Source organism: Epargyreus clarus, unplaced genomic scaffold, assembly GCF_041222505.1.
Source record: "Epargyreus clarus isolate Ecla_fem2 unplaced genomic scaffold, WU_Ecla_fem_2.2 ptg000002l, whole genome shotgun sequence".
Taxonomy (NCBI): domain Eukaryota; kingdom Metazoa; phylum Arthropoda; class Insecta; order Lepidoptera; family Hesperiidae; genus Epargyreus; species Epargyreus clarus.
Window position 1 is genome coordinate 7,391,170 of NW_027332210.1, and position 24,465 is coordinate 7,415,634.

At 35.0% G+C, this 24,465-nt stretch overlaps 1 protein-coding gene and 1 non-coding gene across 2 annotated transcripts; both read left to right on the forward strand.

Moving 5' to 3' along the window:
• The first annotated feature begins 9,560 nt into the window (after positions 1-9,560).
• Positions 9,561-18,142, forward strand: Osi8 (Osiris 8). The gene is made up of 3 exons (XM_073079112.1): positions 9,561-10,046; positions 14,941-15,227; positions 16,950-18,142. The coding sequence occupies exons 1-3, from the start codon at positions 9,663-9,665 to the stop codon at positions 16,996-16,998; spliced, it is 720 nt and encodes a 239-aa protein (XP_072935213.1). The 5' UTR covers positions 9,561-9,662; the 3' UTR covers positions 16,999-18,142.
• Positions 18,143-19,457: 1,315 nt separating this feature from the next.
• TRNAA-CGC (transfer RNA alanine (anticodon CGC)) lies at positions 19,458-19,529 on the forward strand. The gene has a single exon. It is a non-coding gene; the product is annotated as a tRNA-Ala (tRNA).
• Positions 19,530-24,465: the final 4,936 nt, after the last annotated feature.

Sequence of the window (24,465 nt, forward strand, 5' to 3'; positions counted from 1 at the left end):
CTAACAAAGTCACGGGCGTAGATAAGTTTAAATTACATATAACATGCTAACAGCAATCGGAAATTATAAAAACTTTCTTTTATTACTCATCCAATTATATACGGCATGTGTTCTATAAGGTATTTGATTGTAGGGACAATTAAGTTACTTTTCTGTAATAAAATTTGGCCCTAGGCTCATGTCGACGTTAATTTGAATAGAACATTTCCAAAATTACTTGTTCGGTATATTTTAATTAAGTATTTGAGTCTATATATATTCTTCTTCTTCTTCTTCAACCATTATTCACCCAATGCTGGGTATAGGTCTTCTCATGGTGTTTCCATGTTGCTCGATCGCTCGACATTCTTATCCAATGGCGGCCTGCTATTTTGACCAGGTCGTCGGTCCATCGTGCTAGTCTATATATATGTAGGTCTATATATATGTGTTTAAGAAATTAAATACTGTAATCATTTCTTGTAAGAGGAAAGTAATGAATCTTGCCGAAATAACATACGTTATAATTATTATTTTATGTACTTAAATGTACCTGATAGTTATAGAAACAATGTTAGTCTAATTTTTTTGTCAGATTAGACTATGGACTAAATCCGTTTCATTGTGGAAGAAAATCTTGATTAAGACTTTATTATGTAACATAGTTGAAGATGGTAGAACCCTTTGTGGTTCGACTCTGGAAGCACCAACTTCACACCTATTTCTGCCTAATAACAGCAGTGTTAAGAGCTGCTGTGTTCTAGTTTGACAGGTAAGGTAAGGGAGCCATACGATTCTGTGGAATTCTAGCTTAGTCCTCAGGGGTAGCAGTGCATTTGTGGCCATTCAGGTAGGAATCTAATCTTATCTGGAGTTGATTACAGATGTCCATGGGTGGCAGCAGCCACTTACCAACAGGTGGACTGTACGCTCGTGTTTTACTTCTATATCATTCATAAAAAACAAGTAATTAATTAAAAAAATCAAAAACCCGACTGCAACAAAAAGGCTGAAGTAGAATTTCCAAAAGCAGTAAAATAGGCATTTCATTATTTTTATCCAGAAAGCCAAATACAAAGTTTCATAGTAGGCGTCTACTTCAAAAACAAAAGATGTTCAAATATGTAATATTATCCTATTTTATCCTCGTAGTGTTCATTTACGCTATATAAAGAACCTATGTGTAAAATTCCAGCACGCTTAAGTTCAGCGGTTTCCCTTTGCGTTGATCTCTGGCACAGCAACTCACTCATTTAGTCAGTCATCGATGTGTATATACGAGTATATATGTACTAGCTGACCCGGCAAACGTTGTGTTGCCATATAAATAAAAAAGTTAAGGGTGAACAACCCTTATCGCTTAGGGGTAAAAAAATAGATAGTGGCCTATCTCAGACCTACTGAATATGTATATAATATTTGGTGAAAATCGGTGAAGCCGTTTCGGAGGAGAACGGTAACTAACACGAGAATTTTATATATAACATATAATATACATATAATTTATGTATACATATATATTTATATATACGAGTAATTTCCTCTTAATTTCCTTTATTTTGACATCCTACTCGATAGGTTTGGTTAACTTTTTTTAAAACGTGTTGCTATTTCGCGAAAAAATCCACCTATTTCGGGCTATGAAATATATAAATTCAGTATATCAAAGTTTCGGTCATTATTTTACATCATTAGAGGTAGAATTTCATTATTTTTATCCAACAAGCCTGATACAAAATTTCATAGTGTTTGCTTCAAAATTGACGATTGTTCAAATTAACTTTTAACCCTTATTTTACCCTCTACGGGGTTGATTTTTCGGAGGGGGATAACTAAGTGCGTCCTTGTTTCTATTCAGAAAGCCAAATACAAAATTTTATAGTAGTTGCTTCAAAATTAAAGGATTTCAAAAAAACTGTTTTCCCCTATTTTACCCTCTTGAGGATAGAATTTCCAAAAGCCCTTTCTTAGTACTTATTCACACTATATATAGAACCTATGTGCAAAATTTCAGAATTGTAAGGTCCTTGGTTTAGGGTGTACGTTGATTTTTAAAAAATGAAAAAGGCATTTAGTTAGTCAGTCAGTCAGTCACCTTGCTGTTTTATATATATACAAATATTTTTTTATAATCTCCGTTTAACTTCCTTTCATTTGATACCCTACTCGATAGGTTCGGTTAACTTTTTTTTTTAAATGTGTTACTATTTCGCGCCAAAAATCCGCCATTTTGATTTTTTTTTACTAACACCTATCTAAGGACACTCGGGTCATTGAGACAAATATAATGACACCTTAACTGTTGAAATTCTTCCAGCCGTTTTTTAGATCGGATCAAATAAAGAAAGACAAACATACAAGATACGCGCGAAAAACATAACCCTTCCTTGGCAGTCGGGTAATAATTTTGTACCGAGGATTTTTTGTTATAGTATTCTTAAGTTTAATAGGCGATGTAAAAAATCACTTAACGGTGTGTTAAATCGATAGTAGAGGAGTTAACAAGCGTAACGATATCTCAGGCGGTTCCGTTGCTGACCTACTGCTGTTACGGATATAGCCTTTTTATGTAAGAAATGAATCATGTGCTAACAAGAATGCTTATGTTCGTAAGAGCGATAAGATATTAGTACGAGATTTTTGCGGGATGTTTATTTATGTAATATTGGCGTACCGGCCTGACATGCAGGGGATTCCGGGTTCGATCCCCGGCCAGACAAATGAGTTTGGATATCTGTTTTGGCTCTGGGTGTTGGGTATTCGTCTTTGTGTGCATCTATAGCACGTAAAATATAAGGAAACCTAGTGTAGGGCCAAAGCCCTGGGGTATGGGCCTGGGCTATGAGGACGCTTTCTACAACCAAAGTTGTAGAAAGCGTTCTCATAGCGAATTGAATAGTATACGAGCATGCAGTCTATCTGATGATAAGTGGCTATCGTATATAGACATTTGTGACCAATCTCAGATAAGATTAGAGTCCTACCTGATGTTAGCTACAAATGCATTTAACCTTTAATGTCTAAGATTGAATGCCTCATGTGTCTCTCCCTTAAAATAGAATCCAGGTGATTTATGTGATATACGAAAATTTTGAATTGGTTACGAATGTCCATTAGTGGCACTGTTTGCTTCAGGAAGACTGTGAATCAGTGATAGCTTAGTGATTGAAACGCAAGTCTCTCAATCGAAGGATCCGAAGTTCAAATCCCAGGGCACGCACCTCTGATTTTTGAAAGTTAAGTTCGTATTATTAATTAATTATCACTTAGTTAAACGGTGAACGAAAACATTGTGAGGAAACCTACATACCTGAGAAATCTTAAAAAAAAGTTAATTAAGCTATGTTAACCAATTCGCACTTGGCAAGTGCGGTGGACTATGGCCTAATCCTTCTCATTCTGAGAGGAGACCCGAGCCCTGTACCCTTACCATGAGTTTTTACGTTTTGACAAATATGACTGTTTTGGTATTTGTTTACGTATTTGCCCATACATATTCCAATCAGCGCCCCTAGCGGTTTGTATCAGAACTATAGTTTCAGTAACGTTACATTAAATGTCTAAATTGACAAAATGGCGCTTTACGTTTTGTCTCTCTTTTTTGCGAACATGTGAGGCAGACAAAAAGACTTGAGCACTTACTTTTTGTACGTTTACTTAGTCTACTAAAGCAAACAGAACAGAATAATGGATTGAGTAAACGTAACGTAAAATTGTGGGATGTTTTGAAAACTGATGGTAATGGTACTATAGTGGGACAGTGATGGGTTGATGATGAGGAAGACTGTGTGCTCGTTTGACACTCGTAGGTTTTAAATATAAAGTGGTCTGCGTGCTACTTTGCTACTTAGTTACATAAAAAGTCACCGACTACAATAAACATTAAATGAATAGGTTTAATTTAATTATCGTTACGCAAAAAACAAAAGTAGAAATATCATGCAAGCGTTTTTGTACGGTTTAATTGTTTTTAACAGAGGAAATAGCATTCTGCCGTGCAATACAATCGCAAATATTATTTTCAAATGTTTCCGAATTTTTTGAACTTAAGCTCAGTATGCAATAGTTGGTTTATTCTATTCTATATAGTTCGCATGCATTCCAATGCGCATGTGTAGACAGTAACTTTATATTTCACTAGTTTTTGCCCGCGGCTTCGCCTGCGTTTCAAAGAAAATAATATGACATACTAACATACATAAAACTGAACATTCGTACCTTCATTGGAATGGCAGTGGCGCCATCTGGCGAAAATTGGTAGTACCAACTCTGAAACTTTCGTGGGCTCATGGAAAACAACTTTGCTAAAGATCATCATTTGATGAAATGCATAGATTACGATTCAATTCTTACTAATATCGATTAAAATAATCGATTTTTTGGTCCAAAAGATCGATTCTCCGATAAATCGATCATAGATTGCCATCCCTACTTGGCGTGGGATTTCCGGGATAAAAACTATCCTATGTCCTTTCTCGGGTCTCAGACTATCTTTGTACAAAATTTCATAAAAATCGGTTCAGTGGTTTAGGCGTGAAGAAGAGACAACCAGACAGACAGACAGACATACAGACAGAGTTACTTTCGGATTTATAATATTAGTAAGGATAAGGATTAGAATCATATTAGTAGCATTAAGCGCTGCAGTGTTCTGGTTTAAAGGATGTGGTAAGAGACATACTTTTCTGAGGCGTTACAATTAAGTCCTCAGGTAGAAATGTAAGGCCGACCTCAGATAGGTTTCTGATCTTATCTGCGATTGATTACAGATGTCCATTGGCGGCAGTAGTTGTCAGGTGCACTGTATGTTCTGCTGTTATATTGTAATAAAACACAACTAGGTGTTCTCGGCCGCGCTCAGGAGTAAGATGGGTTACCGTTAGTACCTAAACGTATGTGTTTTGCTAATATTAAAATTAGCTCAGTAATTTCACTTATGTTTCTATTCACAGACATAAAACTTTTAGAGCACATAGCATAGAGTTATCCTACCTTTTGCAATAAATAAATAATATTTCTTTTGTAATAATATATAATAAATTTCAAGAATTTATTATTTGTGTAAATCATAAACATCAATCATGACGGATTGTGTATGAGCAGCTTAATAGTTCACATGTTGCTTTACTGAAACATACATCACATACAATTCGACCGTGTATGAAAATGATGCGCTATCACGAAAAGTCGTGATTGGAATTGCGAGTTTTCTTCGAAGTGAAAATAAAATCGAAGTACAATATGAAATATTATTAGCGAAATACTTAAGATGGCGTAGTTATAGTACCTACCTATGTCGCATTGCGATGAATTTAACAATATTGGTTAGTATATTTGGAATTGAAAAAATATTTTTTTACACAGGAGTTCCTTATATAATAAAGGTTGTTAGTTACTTTATTTTTTTTTATAATATAGGAGTAGCAGACGAGCATACAGTCCACCTGATGGTAAGTGGCTACTGCCGCCCATGGACATCTGTAATCAACCCCAGATAGGATTAGATATTCCTACTTGAGTCTGTCTCATCTCAAACCGAAACACCGCAGCGCCTAACACTGCTGTTATTAGGTAGAAATAGGTGTGGCGGTGGTACCGTCGGAGTCGAACCACAAAGGGTTCTACCACCTTTCAATAAGGTTATAGAACCCTTTGTGGTTTGACTTCGGCGGCACAAATGCCAAACCCAATTCTACCTCATAACAGCAGTGTTAAGCGCTGCTGTGTTCTGGTCTGAAGGGTGTGGTAAAGGAGAAATACTTTTCCAAGGCATTCGAGCTAAATCCTCAGGGATAGTAGCGCGTCTGTGGTTGACCTCAGGTAGTAAATCTGATCTTATATGGGATAGATTACAGATCCATAGACGGCAGTAGCTATTTACTATCAGGTGGACTACATACTCGTCTGCTACTCATATAGTATTAAAATATATACCTGTACCGTATTGATAGATATTATGTAGCATTGTAATTAAATGAATAAAATGACTCTACTTTACAAAACTTTAAAACAAACAGAAAATAAAGCTTATTGCAAATAATAGTAGGTCTAGAATATGTTTTGTACAGGATATTATAATATTTTTTGTACTGGAGTTCCTTATAATATAGTTTGTATGGGGAAGGCTGCATGTGTTGCACGGACAAGTGTTATTAGCGTACGTGTGCTCTCAACAAAGGGCGTCCAGAGGAACACCGTAGGACTTTAGCCGGTAGGAGTCCGGCATATCTTCTCCACTGTCTCAGCTTAGAAGAACTCTGAAGGGTTCGAACGAAAAACGGATGCAAATGAGTATGTCCCCTGAAGACTAAGTTAAAGCATCATGACGACCCACGTGGCGGAGCGGTCACCATACCGGTGTGACGCGCAAAGGGTTCCGGATTCGATTCCCGGCCAGAAAGATATCTGATTTTTAATTTAGATACCTGTTCTGGGTCTGGGTGTTTGTGTATTTGTCTTTGTGTGTGTCCACATCACCCACTATACAGGGAATCCTAGTGCCGGGCTGTGAGTGTAGAAAGGTTTTTTTAAAGATGCGTTGCTCCCCTGAGGGCTAAGTTGAAACATCATGTGTATTTCTACCATATCGTATAATGATGTAATTAGATAAAATAAATAACTAAATAAACACTGGCAGTTCATTGCGATATCTTACGTCACTCCTCATTGCATTAAAAGACAATTTATAATAAAAGTCTTTTATAGAATGTGGTGAATTCTACTAACATGTTATAAGTTTTCATCGCGTTCCAATGATTCACTGATACTATGTATAAGATGGTACAGATCTCGTTTAGTGAACGCGTTTCTGTTCATTTAACTCTGCAATAACGTGACCATTTCGAATCAACGGCATTCGGTGTATGTGTGCGTTAGAACGGCAGTAATCTTTGATTATGCTGCGCTCTAGCCAATTTATAAAAAATATGTTTAAAATTCAAGCTCTATTCATATATCCATTCAAAGTGTAAAGTTTTAGAGAGCCGTTTACAATAATAGTGGTCCTTTAAGCTGGTACCTAACCAAGACGTTTTTCTATACTATTAAATGCTATAATTCGGACGTTACCGAAATATTTTTATCTTGTCTATTTTTAAGAAAAAGATATTTTAGTCGTGTCAAAATTCTTATACTTTCTTTCACCATATATACTAAGTACAATCATTTTTTTCTATCTCAACAAATAACATTCCTAGTAATGTCTCGTAGAAACAAAAACAAATCGCATTCAATTTAAAAACCTGTCAAACATAATATAATACTTTAGCTCATCCATAATATAATAGGTATTATGTACCTTTTCATTCCCTATATTATACCTATATAGATCTTGAAGTAATAGACAAGTATTGTAGGAGCTACTGCTTAAACAACGCACACAACAATCAGCATAAAATATCATACATTACATGCATGCAACCAAACGCATTGTAAGTTTGTCTCCGATATGCTAACCACTCACGCATATCTTATCTTTTTAGATTGTGTTTTTGCTTATTCAAATATTCTCTTGCTCTGTCAATTTGATTCATATCATTGCGAAGTTTTATCTTTTTTACTAAATTGAATAGCAAAAGAGCATGCGATTCTCTTGATGGTATGTGGTCAATGCCACGAATAGATAATGTAATTATTTCTATAATAGAAAAGTAGCATAAGAGCATTCAGTCCACCTTTTTTTATAATATAAGAGTAGCAGACGAGCATGCAGTCCACCTGATGGTAAGTGGCTACTGCCGCCCATGGACATCTGTAATCAACCCCAGATAGGATTAGATATTCCTACCTGAGGTCGGGCACAGATGCGTCGCTACCCCTGAGGACTAAGCTGAAACGCCTCGGAAAAGTCTGTATCCCTTACCACACCCTTCAAATCGGAACACAGCAGCGCCTGACACTGCTGTTATTAGGTAGAAATAGGAGTGGCGGTGGTGCCACCGGAGTCAAACCACAAAGGGTTCTACCACCTTCAAAACCACCTGACGGTAAGTGGCTGCTGCCGTCCATGGACAATTATATAATCGACCCCAGATAAAATTATTAAATTAAATACATGGCCACATACCCTGAGTACTAAGTTAACTACCGCCCATAGTGGTGTCACCGAAGTCGAACTACGAAGGTTTATAACCTTTAAAGTCCTAGTATTTGAAAGAGCAGGTATTTCATATTAGATCAAATTTAGATCTTTTTTTGTAGTCAAATGTTACACCTGTTAACTATGTGGCTTTTCATCGTGTTTCACGCACATAACATAGAAATATCCGAAGTTTGGGAATTAGATCCTACCGTAAAAGGCTGAAATTCATATCACTAGGTTATTGATTACTCGACGAATACCATCAAGGTATTAACTTACTCGAATATTAAATTGAACGAAACCTTCAGGAATGTCATCCAAAACCGAAAAGTTTTGAATACGATTGAGGTAACTAACGATCATGCAAACCTCCTGATGGTAAGTGGTGTCAGTTGCCCATGAACAACTTTAACAACTCCATACAGAACAATGGTATCTAAAGCTGATAGCCGATGCATTACTACTCCCGAATACGCTAAGACACTAAAACGATCGCCTCATATGTAAATCGGCCTGTATGCACAATTCCACGCCCTTCTACTGAAACGCAAAACTACTACGCACTAGAAGTAAATGTGGCGGTGGTACCTCCCGTGTCTAGTAATGGTTCTAACATTCAGAAAATAGCATAAACGTACTACTGTGCGATCATTTATTAAACCGCTTCACTTAACTTAGGCTTTACACCTAATTTCACCATCACATAAATTCCGTAAACTAAGTTATTTAATTACCTTTAAAATGTTCCAATCGTTCAACCAAATAAAAAGCAAGCTTATTTTTTTCTAGGTCTCCAGTAAAATGGGTTAAGTATGTATTTACGGTTATCAATGGCCCCAAATTGCAAATCTCGTAGTACGCTGCAATGGTGATGTAAAAACAAAACCGTTTGTACAGTCAGGGAGAAATTGACGAATCTATTTTAATTATTAATTATCACTTTTCGTGAGGTATTTTTAAAAGGAAAAGTTTGTTTCTAATATCTTCATCTATAATATGTCATGATTAAACCGTAAAAGTACCTTAACAGTTATATTAAAATGATTGGATTACTTAAAATCATTGAATAAAACCTACACTTGAGAATTTAAATATACTGACTGTAACAAAATTTGTAACTGCTTAATGTGCTGGTTGTGGTAAAAAATAAAAAAAAATATCAGCCTTTACGAAAACTCTATAAACTCCGAAACTTGTTCACTTCTTGAGCTTTTTTGATATACGAATGCCAATAAAACGCAGATTTCAATGAGGATTTTGCGTCATTTTTTGAGTCAATCTTTATATCTCTTATAATTTGAAAAGTTTGGACAATACCCTCATTTTCCCTCTTTTCTGGACGCAAGTCTTAACGACTCCTCTATTCATTCTGCAATGATCATTAAAGAACTTTCAGGGTTATTTTCAACAGCTTTGAAGTTTCAAGAGAAGAGGATACAAATTCGCTGTAACACTTGTTTCCCCGATTATCCATAGACTGCATAAATGCATCGATGCATCCCTCTCAGTAACATCCAGTGTACCGTGAAACTAAGCGCATATAAACTGCTACACTGTGTCTATTCGAACACTGTGACGCCAACGACGTACGAAACACGTCAAAATGGTACCGAACTACCTCCTGGTCTTAACCTTGGCGGTTGCCGTTAGCGCCAGAACAGCGTCCACCAACCAGAACACATTGGACGAAGGCCGGAGTTCAGAGGACAGCATCTTAGGCGATCTCAAGGTTGCGTACGAAACATACAAAGACTGCAGTGGTAGCGACATCTCGAATTGCCTCAAAGTCAAACTCGCGAAAGCTCTGAACAGGATATCCAGTAGTGAGGAAGTTTCGATCCTCAGCGGCGTGAAGATCACGAGGGATAAGGATGCCGACGTCGAAAACGTGGTCGAAGAGGCGATTCCGAGAGGTCTTGACGAGAGCTCCCTGGACAGCCTTATTTTGGACAAAATCGTTGGATTCATGCAGACTCATACCATCCAGGTAACAAATTTGAATAAATTTACAAGTACAAATTTAAATAATCAACAATCCATAATTGCTTGACTGACAAACAAATCAAAATCTCCAATCAAAAACTTTGCAGAACTTTTTGAGTTTTACTTATATTTTTCTTCAAGTACTTCAAACCAAAATACTATGCACACATAATTTTGATTTCAAGAACGTGGAAGTGGATACTGAAAAAGGATTTCTAACTTAATCCTTAAGGTACCAATGCATTTGTGACTGATCTTAGATAGAACTTTGTCTTGAGGTCGGTCATTAGCTGATCGTCTATAAGTTACAATAACATTAGGTGTAAGCGTTTTTTGTAGTCAAAGCAGTGATAGCCTAGTGGTTAAGAAACTTGGCCTCTCGATCGAGGGGTCCTAGGTTCAAATCCCAGGCTTACCTCTGACTTAAAAAAATATGTGCATATTAGAAATTAATTACCACTTGCTTAAACAGCGAAGGAAAACATCGTGAGGAAACCTGCATATCTGAGAGTTTTATATAAAAAAAATCTCAAAGGTATGAAGTCAACCAATAGGCACTTGGCCAGCGCGGTGGACTATTGCCTAATCCTTCTCATTCTGAGAGGAAACCCGTGCCCAGCAGTGGGACAGTAATGGGTTGATGATGATGATGACAAAGCTCTTTTTCTACTTTCTTTACAAAAGGAAAAGGACAGATAAGTTACTTGTAACTTTTAAAACAGGTATGTGTTCTGCAATCAACAATGTAATTTATCACTTAAGATAACAGATGTCAGTTGAAAAGCATAGCAAATTTATCAGAAAATTACATCAAGCTGTTGGATGAAAGCATGAAGCAGAGATAAACAGTTAATCTCTAATGACGCTAAGCGTTTCAAGTTAATGTATAATCTAAGCAGACCACCTGTGTTATATACGATATCGTTAGGTTTTTTTTGAGCAATGGAAGGAGGGCTGCCTTCGTCCTTCTTATTATTTCCTGAATTTATGAGAAGAATCCAAATCAAAAATTTATGGGTCATTTGATTAAAGTTGATACGTTCATACCCTATAAGATTGAACTTAGGCTACTATCCTAGGGCAAAGAGGATCCATTATACTCGTATATATAAAAAACCGCAATAAGCGCAATAATATTATTGCGCTTATTTAGTTTTTTTTTTCATCAATTTTTTCATCATTTATCAATTCAAGAAGTGGGTAGCAGCGTCAATCAGATTTTTAAGTTGACCAAAATACGCGACCCAGTTAGTGGCAAGTACTTTCCGTATGGAGATACCCTTCTTTCAGAGATGTGTTATGTTCAGATATTTTTTAATAGCTGGTGGGGTTGGAACCATGCTATGGAATGCAAATTTTATAGCCTTTTTCGGTCTGACTGAGACAGCAATAAGTTGCGCTAAATTTGACTGACGGAGTCGCTTCGTCAAGTCGTCTTTTTATTACAGTAGACGTATTAACATATTTCTATCTATCTATAGACGTAACGAACAAAATTTGGCAGGAAACAAAAGTTGTGGATCTCTTCAAGTGGCGTTGTGGACCACCTGTGATCCATGTACTTGAGATTCAGAATCACAGCTTTACGTCATTTGAGTGCAAATGGTTTACAATAAACTCATAAATGTAGGTTTTGCTGTGCTCTTATATATTGCTAGCCATAGTAGACGGCCATAGAAAGATGTTATTATGATCCAGGCCTAAATCCCAAAGTCGCCCTTAGGAAAAACAGAAAATAGCACTAATCTAAGCTCAATACCGCACGTACAATATGGCATAATAGCATTCGCTAATGGTTACGAAGATTAGCTTACATAACAGAACTAACATTGACACTATTCGAGGTTAATGTCGGATTACCAGATATGGCTGCCGTAATTACGATATTGTTCTTCTAATCGTTTGTATTCGAATCACATCATAAGAGTAAGTCAATGTCTTTTGTTTAGTTATACTGTTTTTATGTGCATGGGTAATTTATTTATAGGTTTGTTTGACTTCAAATTTGAATTTCAGGCGGGCACATTTTGCCTACCTCATGAGAAAGTAAACTTTTTAATGTAGTATAAAAGTAACAAACGGATATGCAGTTCACCTGATAGGTAATAATAGATTCCTGTCCCTGTAGTACCGGGGATAGAATAGGGCTACCGTATCACCTGTGGTAAGAGGAAACTAAAAGGGGATTTCCGGGGTTTCGGGCGGCAAGAGTGAGGGCTCAAACCGTCCAGCAAGCAACCCCGGGAAGGACGGCGGTATGTATGGTCGCATACCGTCGTAAAAATTCATGGTGTGAGAGGAGCCAAAAGTGCTCCCCCCAGGGTAGAGCCCGATCGGGGCATCGCGCTTGGGGGACTCCGGTTATGTTCCCTCGGAGATCCCGGAGTTCTCCAACAAGCGCTGAGGACGGCCACCGGGGGGGTTTTAGCGCGGTAAAAATCCCACATAACCCGGCGTTGCTCCCACGTCGTCGGGTACCTTTTGAAGGTTTCCCTCTCGTTAAAAAAAACAAAGGTAAGAATAGATTCCTATCTGAAGTGGGCCAGAAATACGTTGCTACTACCGAGGAGTAAGTTGTAACGCCCCAGGTAGACATGCCTCTCATATCATATCCTTAAACTAGAACACATTAGCGCTAAACACTGCTGTTATGAGGCAAAAAAAGTGTTTCGGTGGAACCTTCGGAATCAAACCAAAACTTTTGTAGAAAAAAAAAATTGAAAATTACTTCAAATGTGAAAGGAAACATCGGAACAAACTTTATATTACTAATTTTATCTAAGGGGTATGTTTAAATGAGACTGGGGAGGTTCCAATGCCACAATTATTACCTACATTATCTAATGTCTAGATTATTTTCATGACCTTTGACCCTTGTGACTTAAATAAAAAAAATCAATTGAGCATCTTTTTTGCCTAATAATGCGTTTATTTTTTAGATGACCCATTGAACCCCGTAGTCTCGAGTTATATTTTAAGTTAACCATGCTTATTTGATTTTATTTTATTCGTGATATTTTTGGATCAAGCGTGACATTTATTTAAAACCTATTAAAATTGGCATTAAAAATAGTGTAAGAACAATACTTTGTAACAATAATTAACTTATTTAATCATTTCATAACTAACTAACAAATTATCATATTTTTACTTCATTTGTAAATAATAATAAATTTGTTTTAAAAATAACAAATCATATTTAATAATTATATTTGTGGAACAATTAAATATAAAATAATCCCGCGATAAAAAAAATAGATAAACCGTTTCATGTGCAACCAATTCCAATGCATATTGGAATATAAGCTTACTCACGGACAATCCTCATCTAACAAATTCCAATTAAATTTCTGCAACAATCAAATATGGAATAATTGTCGATAAAAACAAACCGTTTCATATGCAACCATGGAATGCATTGAAATTGGAATAAATCGCCACATACCGTAACTCGACGCACCGTGACCGCTTTCACGTTACATCTCTTAATTGCTGCAATTAATTCATCTTCACTTTTTTCCTTGCTACAGTCTATTAAGCAGTTTTCTTACCAGCCCACTTAGTTAATTGCCGTTTCTTATAATTGGCGAGTCACTTACGCGTGCGCTTTCGTGATTTCGGTTTGATTCCATGATTTATTGCTCGGATTGCCTTCCGCATCCGTGCTACACGAATGGGTATTACAAATAATGTATCATGGATTCATAATCGTGTTTAGTGTGACAGACACGCTTATTTCTGCGGCTTCCGGTTTATTGCTTGCACTGATACTTCATTCTTGATTTGATTTTGTTTTCGGATATCTATTTTTTTCTTAGGCTATTGATTTTCCAAATTCAGTATAAACGTATTTGTTTATACTTACAATATGTTTATATTATGAGTGCGAGAAGTATACTAAGAGATTTAAATAAATATTACAGGTTGATTATAGAAATCGGAATTAATTGTAACTGATGTCTGCTAAACCATAAATCCATGTTGACATCCACAGAAAGACAAAGTTATGGTGACAACAGTACCTATCAAATAGATAAAATCTCATGCATTGGCTGTTAAGCTTTTTTATGGATTTTCAAAAATCCTCTCTCAGTGCTTATTTATGTTAGGATCTGCAAAAGTTCATGCTTCGATTGCATCCATTTAAGCTATACAGCCAGTATTCGTTTTTACGTTTTTAGTAGACTTAACATTGTACAACTTATTACATCACTATTAACTAATATACGGTTATATTGCGATTTTATTTGTGTTGCAATTATAGTATTATAGAATATATGAATACATACTAACCAGTGATAGCCTAGTGGTTAAGAAACTCGGCCTCTTGATAGAGGGGTCCGAGGTTCAAATCCCAGGCAAACACCTCTGATTTTTCAAAATGATGAAAATGATGTGCGTATTAGAAATTAATTGTCACATGCTAAACGGTGAAGGAAAACATCGTGAAAAACCTGCATACCTGAGAGATTTATAAAAAATAAATCTTAATGGTATGTGAAGTCTACCAATGCGCACTTGGCCAGCGCGGTTGACTATGGCTCATTATGAGAGGAGACCCGCGCCCAGCAGTGGGACAGTAATGGGTTGATGATGATGATAATGAGAATACATGATGTTCCAGTAACCACCATCATCATCAACATTATCACCATCATCACTATAATCATCATCATCATCAACTCATTACAGCCCCACTTCTGGGCACGGGTCTCCTCTCAGAAGGAGAAGAAGGATTAGGTCATAATACCGGTAATACAGGACGGTTCCTAGCCAAATGCGAATTGGTAGACATGAGTAACCATGGTTATCTGTAATGGGAATATTTTATAGAACCTACAAAGAACTTGGTGTATAAATAAATAGTTTACAAAATAATTTATTTCTTATCATTTCAGGTCAAATTTCCGTCCGGTTCGGAATTGCAACGCGCGTTCGACGGAGGCCGTGGGAGGAGGAAGAAACTCGCCCCCCTCCTCGCGATTCCTCTCCTCATCGGTGGTATGATGGTGCCACTGGCTTTCGGAGCCCTCGCTCTGTTAGCTGGCAAGGCCCTTATCGTCTCCAAGCTGGCCCTGGTACTGGCTGGCATCATCGGCCTGAAGAAGCTGCTGTCCTCAAACGGCACGGGCGAAGCTCATGAGGTGGTCGTCTCGTCGGGTCACCCTGGTTCGGGGTGGAGCAGGTATTAAAAATTTTGATTTAAAAAATCAACGGCACTCCAGTAGTTCCAGCAGAAGTGAAAACTTTCGAAACCTAACTTGAATAATAAAATATAATAAATAATAAAATGAAATTGACATATTTTTTTCTATGCCGACTTCGGATTTATGATCAGGTCACGTGCCCTGACGCGAGTTTAGATTTTTCCCATTACAAAAAGTTTTCAATGCCCCTAAAGAAGTTTTCATTTCAAAAATCTGTCAATAATTGCTCGAATGAGACAAATGGCTGAAGTAAGCTCGAGCTCTTGGGTCATTAGAGTTCTTAATCAGGCACACGGACAAATTGTTTATAGAAAATCTTTGCTTCCGGTACCCACGGTCCCATCGTCTCGACTGCAAAGGGAACAATCATGTAGCCTTGAAATTGCAGCAATTTTCTAAAAAAAAATGTACATAGATGTTAGAAAGCAGAATTTTATGTTTGCAATGCGTTGGAACTATCACCTCACCTATACCTGTAAAATACACGTCTGTGGCTTAATTTCTATTGTTAGAAGTACATAATATTGTACAATGTACAGGTCTGTGAATTAAGCTGTATTCTGGTTAAAACGCGGCAGAGACATAAGGCGTTTGAAGTGAGCCTTTGAAGAAGCACCTTCGGATAGCAAGATTCTAATCCTATTTGGGGTTGATTACAGATCTTGAGAGCGGTAATTAAAGACCAAATGGTTTGCATATTTTAATTCTATAACAAAAAGTACATAAGAAGAAGTAAAGATAAAGTTTTGAGATGACATCAACTTTCTTGATGTTCCTATGACGTGTCGAACTGTTGAAAGAGAAAATCATAAGTTGAGAACTGATATATTGACAGTCACCTCTAAACATATTAGAAGACAGATATAAATTAATGAAACGTTGATTAAATATCTCCTACAAATTAATAGGTGAAATACGCGAATTAGATCATTATGTTACAATTTATCGTTGATAATAAGGCTTGAAGCAGCAGCAGAGTGCAGGAAATTGCAGATATTAAATACTAAAATTAAACGAAGTATACAGCGCTGGTTATCAAGACTTGTCTTAAACGGAAGTACTGCATAAATAAAATTGCTTATCATAAAGATACTTAGTATGTACTTAGTGTTATTGAGATATAATATTTACGTCAGAGGTAATCGTAAAATGTTAAGAGTTTTCTTCTAAAAGTCTTACACTATTAGAAAGCTCAGAAGAGGAAATGTATTAATAAAGAGTAACATAACGTTATTACACTCGTTTATCTGGATCATATTTCTGATCACTTGTCTTTTTGAATAAAAAATTGCCTAAAATTGTTGATAACCTTTGGTTTTAAAACAATTTTTATAATTACTTACAACTAGCACTATGTACAAAAAACCTCCAAAGTTAAACAATTGATCGAAGGTGTGATCGAGACTTGGAGCCATGATCGCTAATTGTTAAATTATATTTTGCACATAAAAGGGCACAACGTAAAGATAATATATTTTAGTATAATTTCCATCTGGATTGTTATCAGTGTCAAATTCATTAAATCATATCAATCGATCTTGACATGTGATTATAACTAATCCGTTTCTTCTTCCATCAATAATAGTATGCTTCAACCACCTCGGTTATGAATTATGAGCTACAACTGGAAAAAAATGAGAATAAAATGAAATCTAGTAATATGACAAATATTTAATATAATTCTAATTATGTCCTTTCAGGTCCATGGAGAAGGCCAACGACCTCGCTTACAACGCGTACACCCAGTAACAAACCCACCAAGTACTTTAATGCAAACGAGGCATGAGAAATATCCCAAATTGTACACTGGAATAATTTATTGTATGCTGATAGGGACAAAATGCTGATAGAAAAATAATTGGAATTCCATAATACATTTTGTAATTGGAATTAATGATTTTGGAAATGTAACAGTAGATTTAATTTTATTTGTCGAAGTTTGAGATTATTGGAATGGATATTGAATGGAATTAATATTTAAATTATTTTAATGAATTTTGAAAAAAAGCTGACGCAGATCTTCTTAGTTTGAATAATCAGACCGAGTACAACACTTATATTTATTGAAAATGAAATATTGTTGAAAAATTAAACAAAAAAAACAGGATAAAAAATACTAATGAAAAATGGCTATACAAAGGACTTTGATATGTAATGGAAAAAGGTTTTTTTATTTATTTCGTAATTTATTAAAATGACAGTACCTCAATACTCTAATTTCTGTAATATTGAAATAGTTAGACACAATATCATAATGGTATTATATGTATGTAAATATTTGTGTAAATATTATTTATTTTTGTGTGTGACTTTGGATTTGCTTTAATTGAGATTTTTAAGAATGATCCATTATTTATTCATATTATATGTATGGTATTTATTTAAATGTAATTTGTAAAGTTTATATGTAATATTAATATTTTATATATTACTGCCATATATATTCTTACATGTATGTATTATTACGTATACATTTTATTTATATGTATTCTTTAAATATTCGAGTTTGTAATGTATATTTATATTTATGTATACATTTATATAAAATTATCATTGTATGTATCATTGTATTATCAGTATGTACATATGTAAATAAAATATGCATTTATAAGAATCGATATTATCATACATATCAAAGTATTAAATTGCCAAATATTATTTCATATTATTGTATTATATTTATTTTATTATTATATTTATATCTATTAATATTCATATATTATGTATTTTACTATATTTTATAATGCTTAATAAATGTAAATATTAATAAATAAATAATATAATAGATACTATTACTCAAATTATTTATTTTATTTATTTAACGTCAAATTCCAATATCTTTTCTTATTTATTTTAACTTTTTAAAGTATCCATTAAACTTTTGGTTAAATAATTTGTGTAGTTATTTAAAACCCTTTAAAATTGAATTGGAAAAATATAAATCCGTACTATGAGTCTCTGGCAGTCTTAAATTAAGCATGTTACATTCCTGAAAACTAAAAAGAAACGAAAATTAAGAACGCAATATGGCCATTGGCCAACCAAATTCAAGTTAAATTCAAGGAATTTCCTTAACCTTGGTTCAAAGTGAAACGAGTCCTTGACCCTATCGTTAGAAAGTGGATAGAACGCAAAGAATTCCGACCACAAAGAAATTCCTTAACAAGAAATCATGCCCGGACGCTCGTCCGTTCTGTCCGTTCTGACAAAATTGAATTCTTTGTAACCCCATTTTCTATTTTTCTATCACCTACTGACATTTTAATTAACTTTATGTAGTCGTGCATTGGAATTTTTGAATGTTATAAATTGTATTGTATGCTGAGCATGCAAGTATTTTTTTTTTTTTTTTTATAATATAAGAGTAGGAGACGAACATGTAGTCCACCTGATGGTAAGTAGCTACTGCCGCCCATGGACATCTGTAATCAACCCCAGATAGGATTAGATATTCCTACCTGAGGTCGGCCACGAATGCGCCGCTACCCCTGAGGACTAAGCTGGAACGCCTCGGAAAAGTCTGTCTCCCTTACCACACCCTTCATACCGGAACACAGCAGCGCCTAACACTGCTGTTATTAGGTAGAAATAGGTGTGGCGGTGGTGCCTTTAAAATTTGGTTGATTTAGTTGTGTCATGCTGAAACAGGGATGCAAATCGTTTTCAAATTAAAAAAAAAAACAAATATGGTCTTAAATACATAAAGTTAATTTCAAGGTAGTAGACTTATACATTGATGCGTTGCTTCTATATGGACTGATGCAGAATGCAAGCATGCATTCAATCTGATGAGGTAGGCTTTAAATGCGTTGATAACCCTTAAGACTTAAGACAACTTAAGACTTATAATAAATCGGCCTCATATAAGTATATTTTACCAATCTTCAAACCTTAACACAGCAGCGCTTAATACTGTTGTTATTAGGTCGAAATAAGAAAGATACTTTATTCATGAATATGGAATATGGTTTTAGTATTATTTACTTTTAAAACTCTTTATTTACTCATATTATCATCTATATATTGTAAATAAGGTTCACATTGACATTTAATGTAACAAATAATTTGTAGATAATAACTTTAATAGCAAATTATTATAACAATAAAAATTTTAATAAAAAGCTTGCCATTTGAGAAAGGATGGTACATAATTGGTAATACATTATAGAATGTAACATATGTAAGAAAATTTCGTTACTTCCAATACCGGGGATGTAACTCAGTGGTAGAGTGTCTGCTTCGCATGCTGAAAGTCCTGGGTTCAAATCCCAGCATCTCCATCGAAGGGGAACACGAATTCTATTTTTTATTTACAATCGTAATTGTATATTTTTTACATATAAAATTATCTAAAAAATATACATTATATACAAAAATATATATATATTATTAAAAAAAAGTTTGGAAAATCCAAAAGTGCACGACTCATAATGCTCATTTAATTATGAAATATAAAAAAAAAAACTTAAGTCGTTCAAAATTAATTGCCGAAAAAACAGCTGTAGTAGGAAGAAGGTACTGCACAAGCGCCCCTGGTGGAATAAATGTACATAATATCTATAGATATACAGTCTTGTAGTTTTCGTTTTTTATTAATTGCAATTAAACGACACTGAATTAATTAATCATTCGCATTCAGTGACCTACTCGTACAATCGTCGATTAGAATTTTTTAAAAATTTTTTTAACTCAAATGATGGATTTTTTCACAAGTTACAGTGTTTTCAGGTTTCACACATGACGGACAGGAAAATTTTTTGACCTATTTTGGTGTTTTTTTCCAATTCTATTACAGTAAATCAATTTTTAAAAAGTATGGAATTAATCTCCATTAAATTATCTCGACAATAGTATGCAAAATATCTTGATTCCGTGAACTATCAAGGCTATAATAATAATAATAGCCGCCAAAATGAAGCGAAAAAAATGTTTCGATCGTAAAGCACTCTCTGATGCTTCGCATCATGAGTCGTGCAATATGACAAACTTAATATTTATTAATTTTATTGTGCAACACACAGTACAATTGCAAATAGACAAAATAAATAAACAAACTGCACGGTTATAAAACTAATTAATAATAAATAAGACAATCAATTGACAAAAGAATCCTTAAAAAAATTAAGAGTAAAAAGCTACAATACATAACTAAACTTAGATGTGGCGGCGAACGACGCAGGACTCTAACACCTTTAAAAATACTTTCAAATTACTTCAATTTTATAAAAAAAAACACTTCTACTTCTAACCTTTATATTATTAAATTCCCTATTACAAGTAACCGCAATGTAAATTGATACACTACAGCTAGTTTCTTCAATTTCCTATAGCAGTTCAAATAACATAGGATGTAATAAATGCTTATATAATTAACACGTATAATTAATTACCGTATGTAATTCTATAGTTAATCTTAATACACTTACATGTGTTACTGTGGATGTAACTGTAGATTTATTGCGTTATCATGTTTTTAATTTTGTATGTTACTGTAACTGTGTTAACTTTCTTTTAGTAATTTTAAATTCTTAGCTTCTTTCCCCTTTATTTATTATTTGTTCTATTGTATGCTATCTCTAAATTTACACTTAATTTTATATATTAGTCCTGCATCTATCATTTAATTGCACCCTCCCTATTATTTTAAGTAATCCCTTCTTTAACTCCTCATCCTAAGGTTGTCTGGAAGAGATCGCTGTTTTAGCGATAAGACCGCCTTTTGTATCGTCCAAAATTGTATGTTTTTGTTTTGTGTTCTTCTTTTGGGTACAATAAAGAATATTATTATTATTAATATTATTATTATATTAAAATAGCAAATGAGCATATATCCCACTTCACAATAAGTGTTCACGGCCACGCAATTGTAATTACTTAACCCCGGATTAAAGCTCAATCAGGCGTCTTGGTGTGGCGTGGTGGAACGCCTATCGTAAATGTTTCTCCCTTACCACCTTAAAACATAGATTGGTAAAGATTACTCACTCCTAACAAGAAAACGTAAGCAGTTTTGGTAATTAAAATAGTTGCGTAAAAAAGTATAGCCACGTCTTCATGCTAAAATGTCCCTAAAATATTTGAAATACTTATTTTATTTATTATGTAAATTACGCAGTATTATAATATTTAGGTGTAATGTTTTTGAAGGTGGTAGAACCCTTTGTGGTTCGACTCCGGCGGCACCACCGCCACACCTATTTCTACCTAATAACAGCAGTGTTAGGCGCTGCTGTGTTCCGGTTTAAAGGGTGTGGTAAGGGAGATAGAATTTTCCGAGGCGTTCCAGCTTAGTCCTCAGGGGTAGCGGCGCATCTGTGGCCGACCTCAGATAGGAATATCTAATCCTATCTGGGGTTGATTACAGATGTCCATGGGCGGCAGTAGCCACATACCATCAGGTGGACTGCATGCTCGTCTGCTACTCTCATATTATAAAAAAAAAAAAAAAAATTAGGTACTTATTCGTAAATTTTCCCGTTTGTGGCTTCATTCAATTTTAAGGCGGCGAAGTGTCTTTACTAATCTATTCCCTTAAAACTCAAATAAAACAGCAATTAACAGTGTTATTAGGCAGAATTAAGTGTATTTACGGATAGTGTAGCCATAGTCAAACCAAAAAGAGTTCAACCACCTGCTTTTGTCTAGACGTGATAGCCATTTAAGGATGTTTCTTCCCAATTCTTTTATGATCATTAAAACTATCTAAAGATTAAAAAAATATTTTAAATTGTTAGTTAATTTTAATCTTTGGTTCGTTTTTTTTTATTTATTCGTGCGGTTTGTTTTAAATTAAGTATTTGTTTGTCTAATTCCAACTGTAATGCGTGTTGCAATTAGCCAGAATGAATCTTTTTCTTTATTTTATACATTTTTCATTGTTGTATTTAGTTTAAAGTCAGATTTTTGTGTGCATCATATTGATGATAATAATATTAACTTTATTTTCTTTACGCTAGTAATATGCCAATAAATAGAGTAAGGTCACAGGTGAGTCAGAATCATGACTAGAGATCTCACTATCTGCTTTTCCTATAATCTATGCAATCGAAGCTCATTTACTACGATGATTCGTACATACGCACATTGTTGAGTATAATCGGATATAACTTTCACCTGGTTCATTGCCCGGTTGTAGAGCTTAACGAGATTTCTCATTGTGTGTCGTGTGTTATCGTCCTTATGTCAGTAATGACAGGATTTTTCTCATTCCATCTGTTCGGGCAATTTGTTGTTTAATAAGTGTGTTCTCCTAAAGTGGCTTTTTACGCTATGGCGGTTGGTAATGTTTTTGGAGTATGTATGTATGTATGTATGTATATCCCATTCTATGGCATGCCCTACGGGACAAACGGCTTGACGGATTTTAACATGTAACATGTTGGATCCGTCTAAATTGTGGAAGTAACGAAGACTACATTCATTCTCTTTTCAATCACATAATTATTTTTTATAATGGTTGCTAGTCCCCTAAGAAATAAATATATTATTACTCTAATTCGAAGACTCTAATCGACTCATTGAATTAAAAAAAATGTTATAAATTTCATATTCATAGATCCGACATATTACCGTCATTTCAAACATATTTTTGATGTATTATTTCAACTAGGAACTTTCCGCTCTTTATTTATATTGTTTAAAATATTTTCAGTAAGTACAATGCACAAGCATATTTAATAATGAAAATAATGTCAAAATGTAAAAATAGTACATTACAATACGAGGACGAAAAATTTTTTTCTGACAAGTGTGAGTTTGCAGGCCGAGCCGCAGGCGAGGACTGCAATCACACGAGTCAGAAAAACATTTTTCGTCCGCGTGTTGTATAAAATTTTATATTACGGGGTCGGAAATGGGGGTTTTGCGCACGCGAAGCGTGCGTAAAACGTCCATTTACGCACGCCGTGATATAAAAAAATATTTTATTACACGGCTTACAATGGTTCATATATTTACAAAAATCCAAAATTCTTGAACACAATTCATACTGACACATAAATATATTCGTAGTGTCAACTCGTTTTTGACACCTAAAATACCGAAAGCCAAATTTGAATATAAACTCCATACTTAGCGGGTCGTCAAAATTTCGCTGACACAATTCTTACCGCCAAATTCGTTTTGGCCAACTCAAATACCGTATACATTATGCATGAGGTTGTGACCCATATGAGTGTTTCGCTGTGGATTGCGTAAGGAAAGGTGGAAAGTGTTCTGTATAGAAATATTATTTATATTATAAATGTAAATGAATATACCTATGATTCTTTCAATAACTTCCCATATAGATTTACATATGACTTTACAGTGTTAAGCGCTGCTGTGTTTTGGTTTGAAGGGTGTGGTAAGGGTGAAATACTTTTCCGGGTTCCAGCTTACTCTTCAGGAGTAGCGGCGCATCTGTGGCCGACCTCAGTTAGGAATATCTAACCTTATCTGGGGCTAATTACAAATGTCCATGAGCGGCAGTAGCCACTTACCATCAGGTGGACTGCATGCTCGTCTACTACTCCTATATTATAAAAAAAGGTTTAGTCCTCGGGAGCAGTAACGCACATGTTGACCACATTAGGTAGTATTCGCTTTAATTAGAACCCCTATTAGAATATGAAATTGGTTACAGTTATCCATGGACTATAATGACCACTGGCCATCAGGATACTGTATGCTTGTTTACTAATAAAATCATATAAAATAAAAAATAAATCTGTCAACAAATTAACTAAGTTTAGTTAAGGCTTTCTGACCGCCGATAGGTAGCGATTTTCACCGAAATATGTATTTGTTTATGATTATTGTATTTAGATCGTAGCTAATTTATAAAGTTAAGCCACGTAGCGATCGGTAGTTGGATGGGTGACCTCTAGTGGCTAGACATGCGTGTCTCCGTGCTTGGGGAGGCCCGTTACAACGTCGGTTCCGGTTGTTATTGTTTTACAGTAATCGATAGAGTCCTTATAGAAGTTTTGAACACTACACGGGTTACGGGTTACGGGTTCTTTTACCAATCTTCAATTTGGAGAAGTATGTTAGATTATGGTCAAATCCCCTCCCAGTGTTAGAAAGTAGTAATAACAAGGGTGCAGCCCATCCTATTGTAAAAACGACGACTTGACTCTCCTTCTAAGCACATACCAACAGTACCCTTAGTATGAGTTTTTAAGTTTTTACAAAAATGACTGTTTTTGTTTTTTTTACGTATTTCCCATTCATTCC

What these genes read in the sequence shown, in the direction of transcription:
- Osi8 (XM_073079112.1), top strand. Translation starts at nt 9,663, where the DNA reads ATGGTACCGAACTACCTCCTGGTCTTAACCTTGGCGGTTGCCGTTAGC. An exon ending in TGCAGACTCATACCATCCAG is followed by an intron (nt 10,047 to 14,940) that starts GTAACAAATTTG and finishes TTATCATTTCAG; the next exon opens with GTCAAATTTCCGTCCGGTTC. An exon ending in CCTGGTTCGGGGTGGAGCAG is followed by an intron (nt 15,228 to 16,949) that starts GTATTAAAAATT and finishes ATGTCCTTTCAG; the next exon opens with GTCCATGGAGAAGGCCAACG.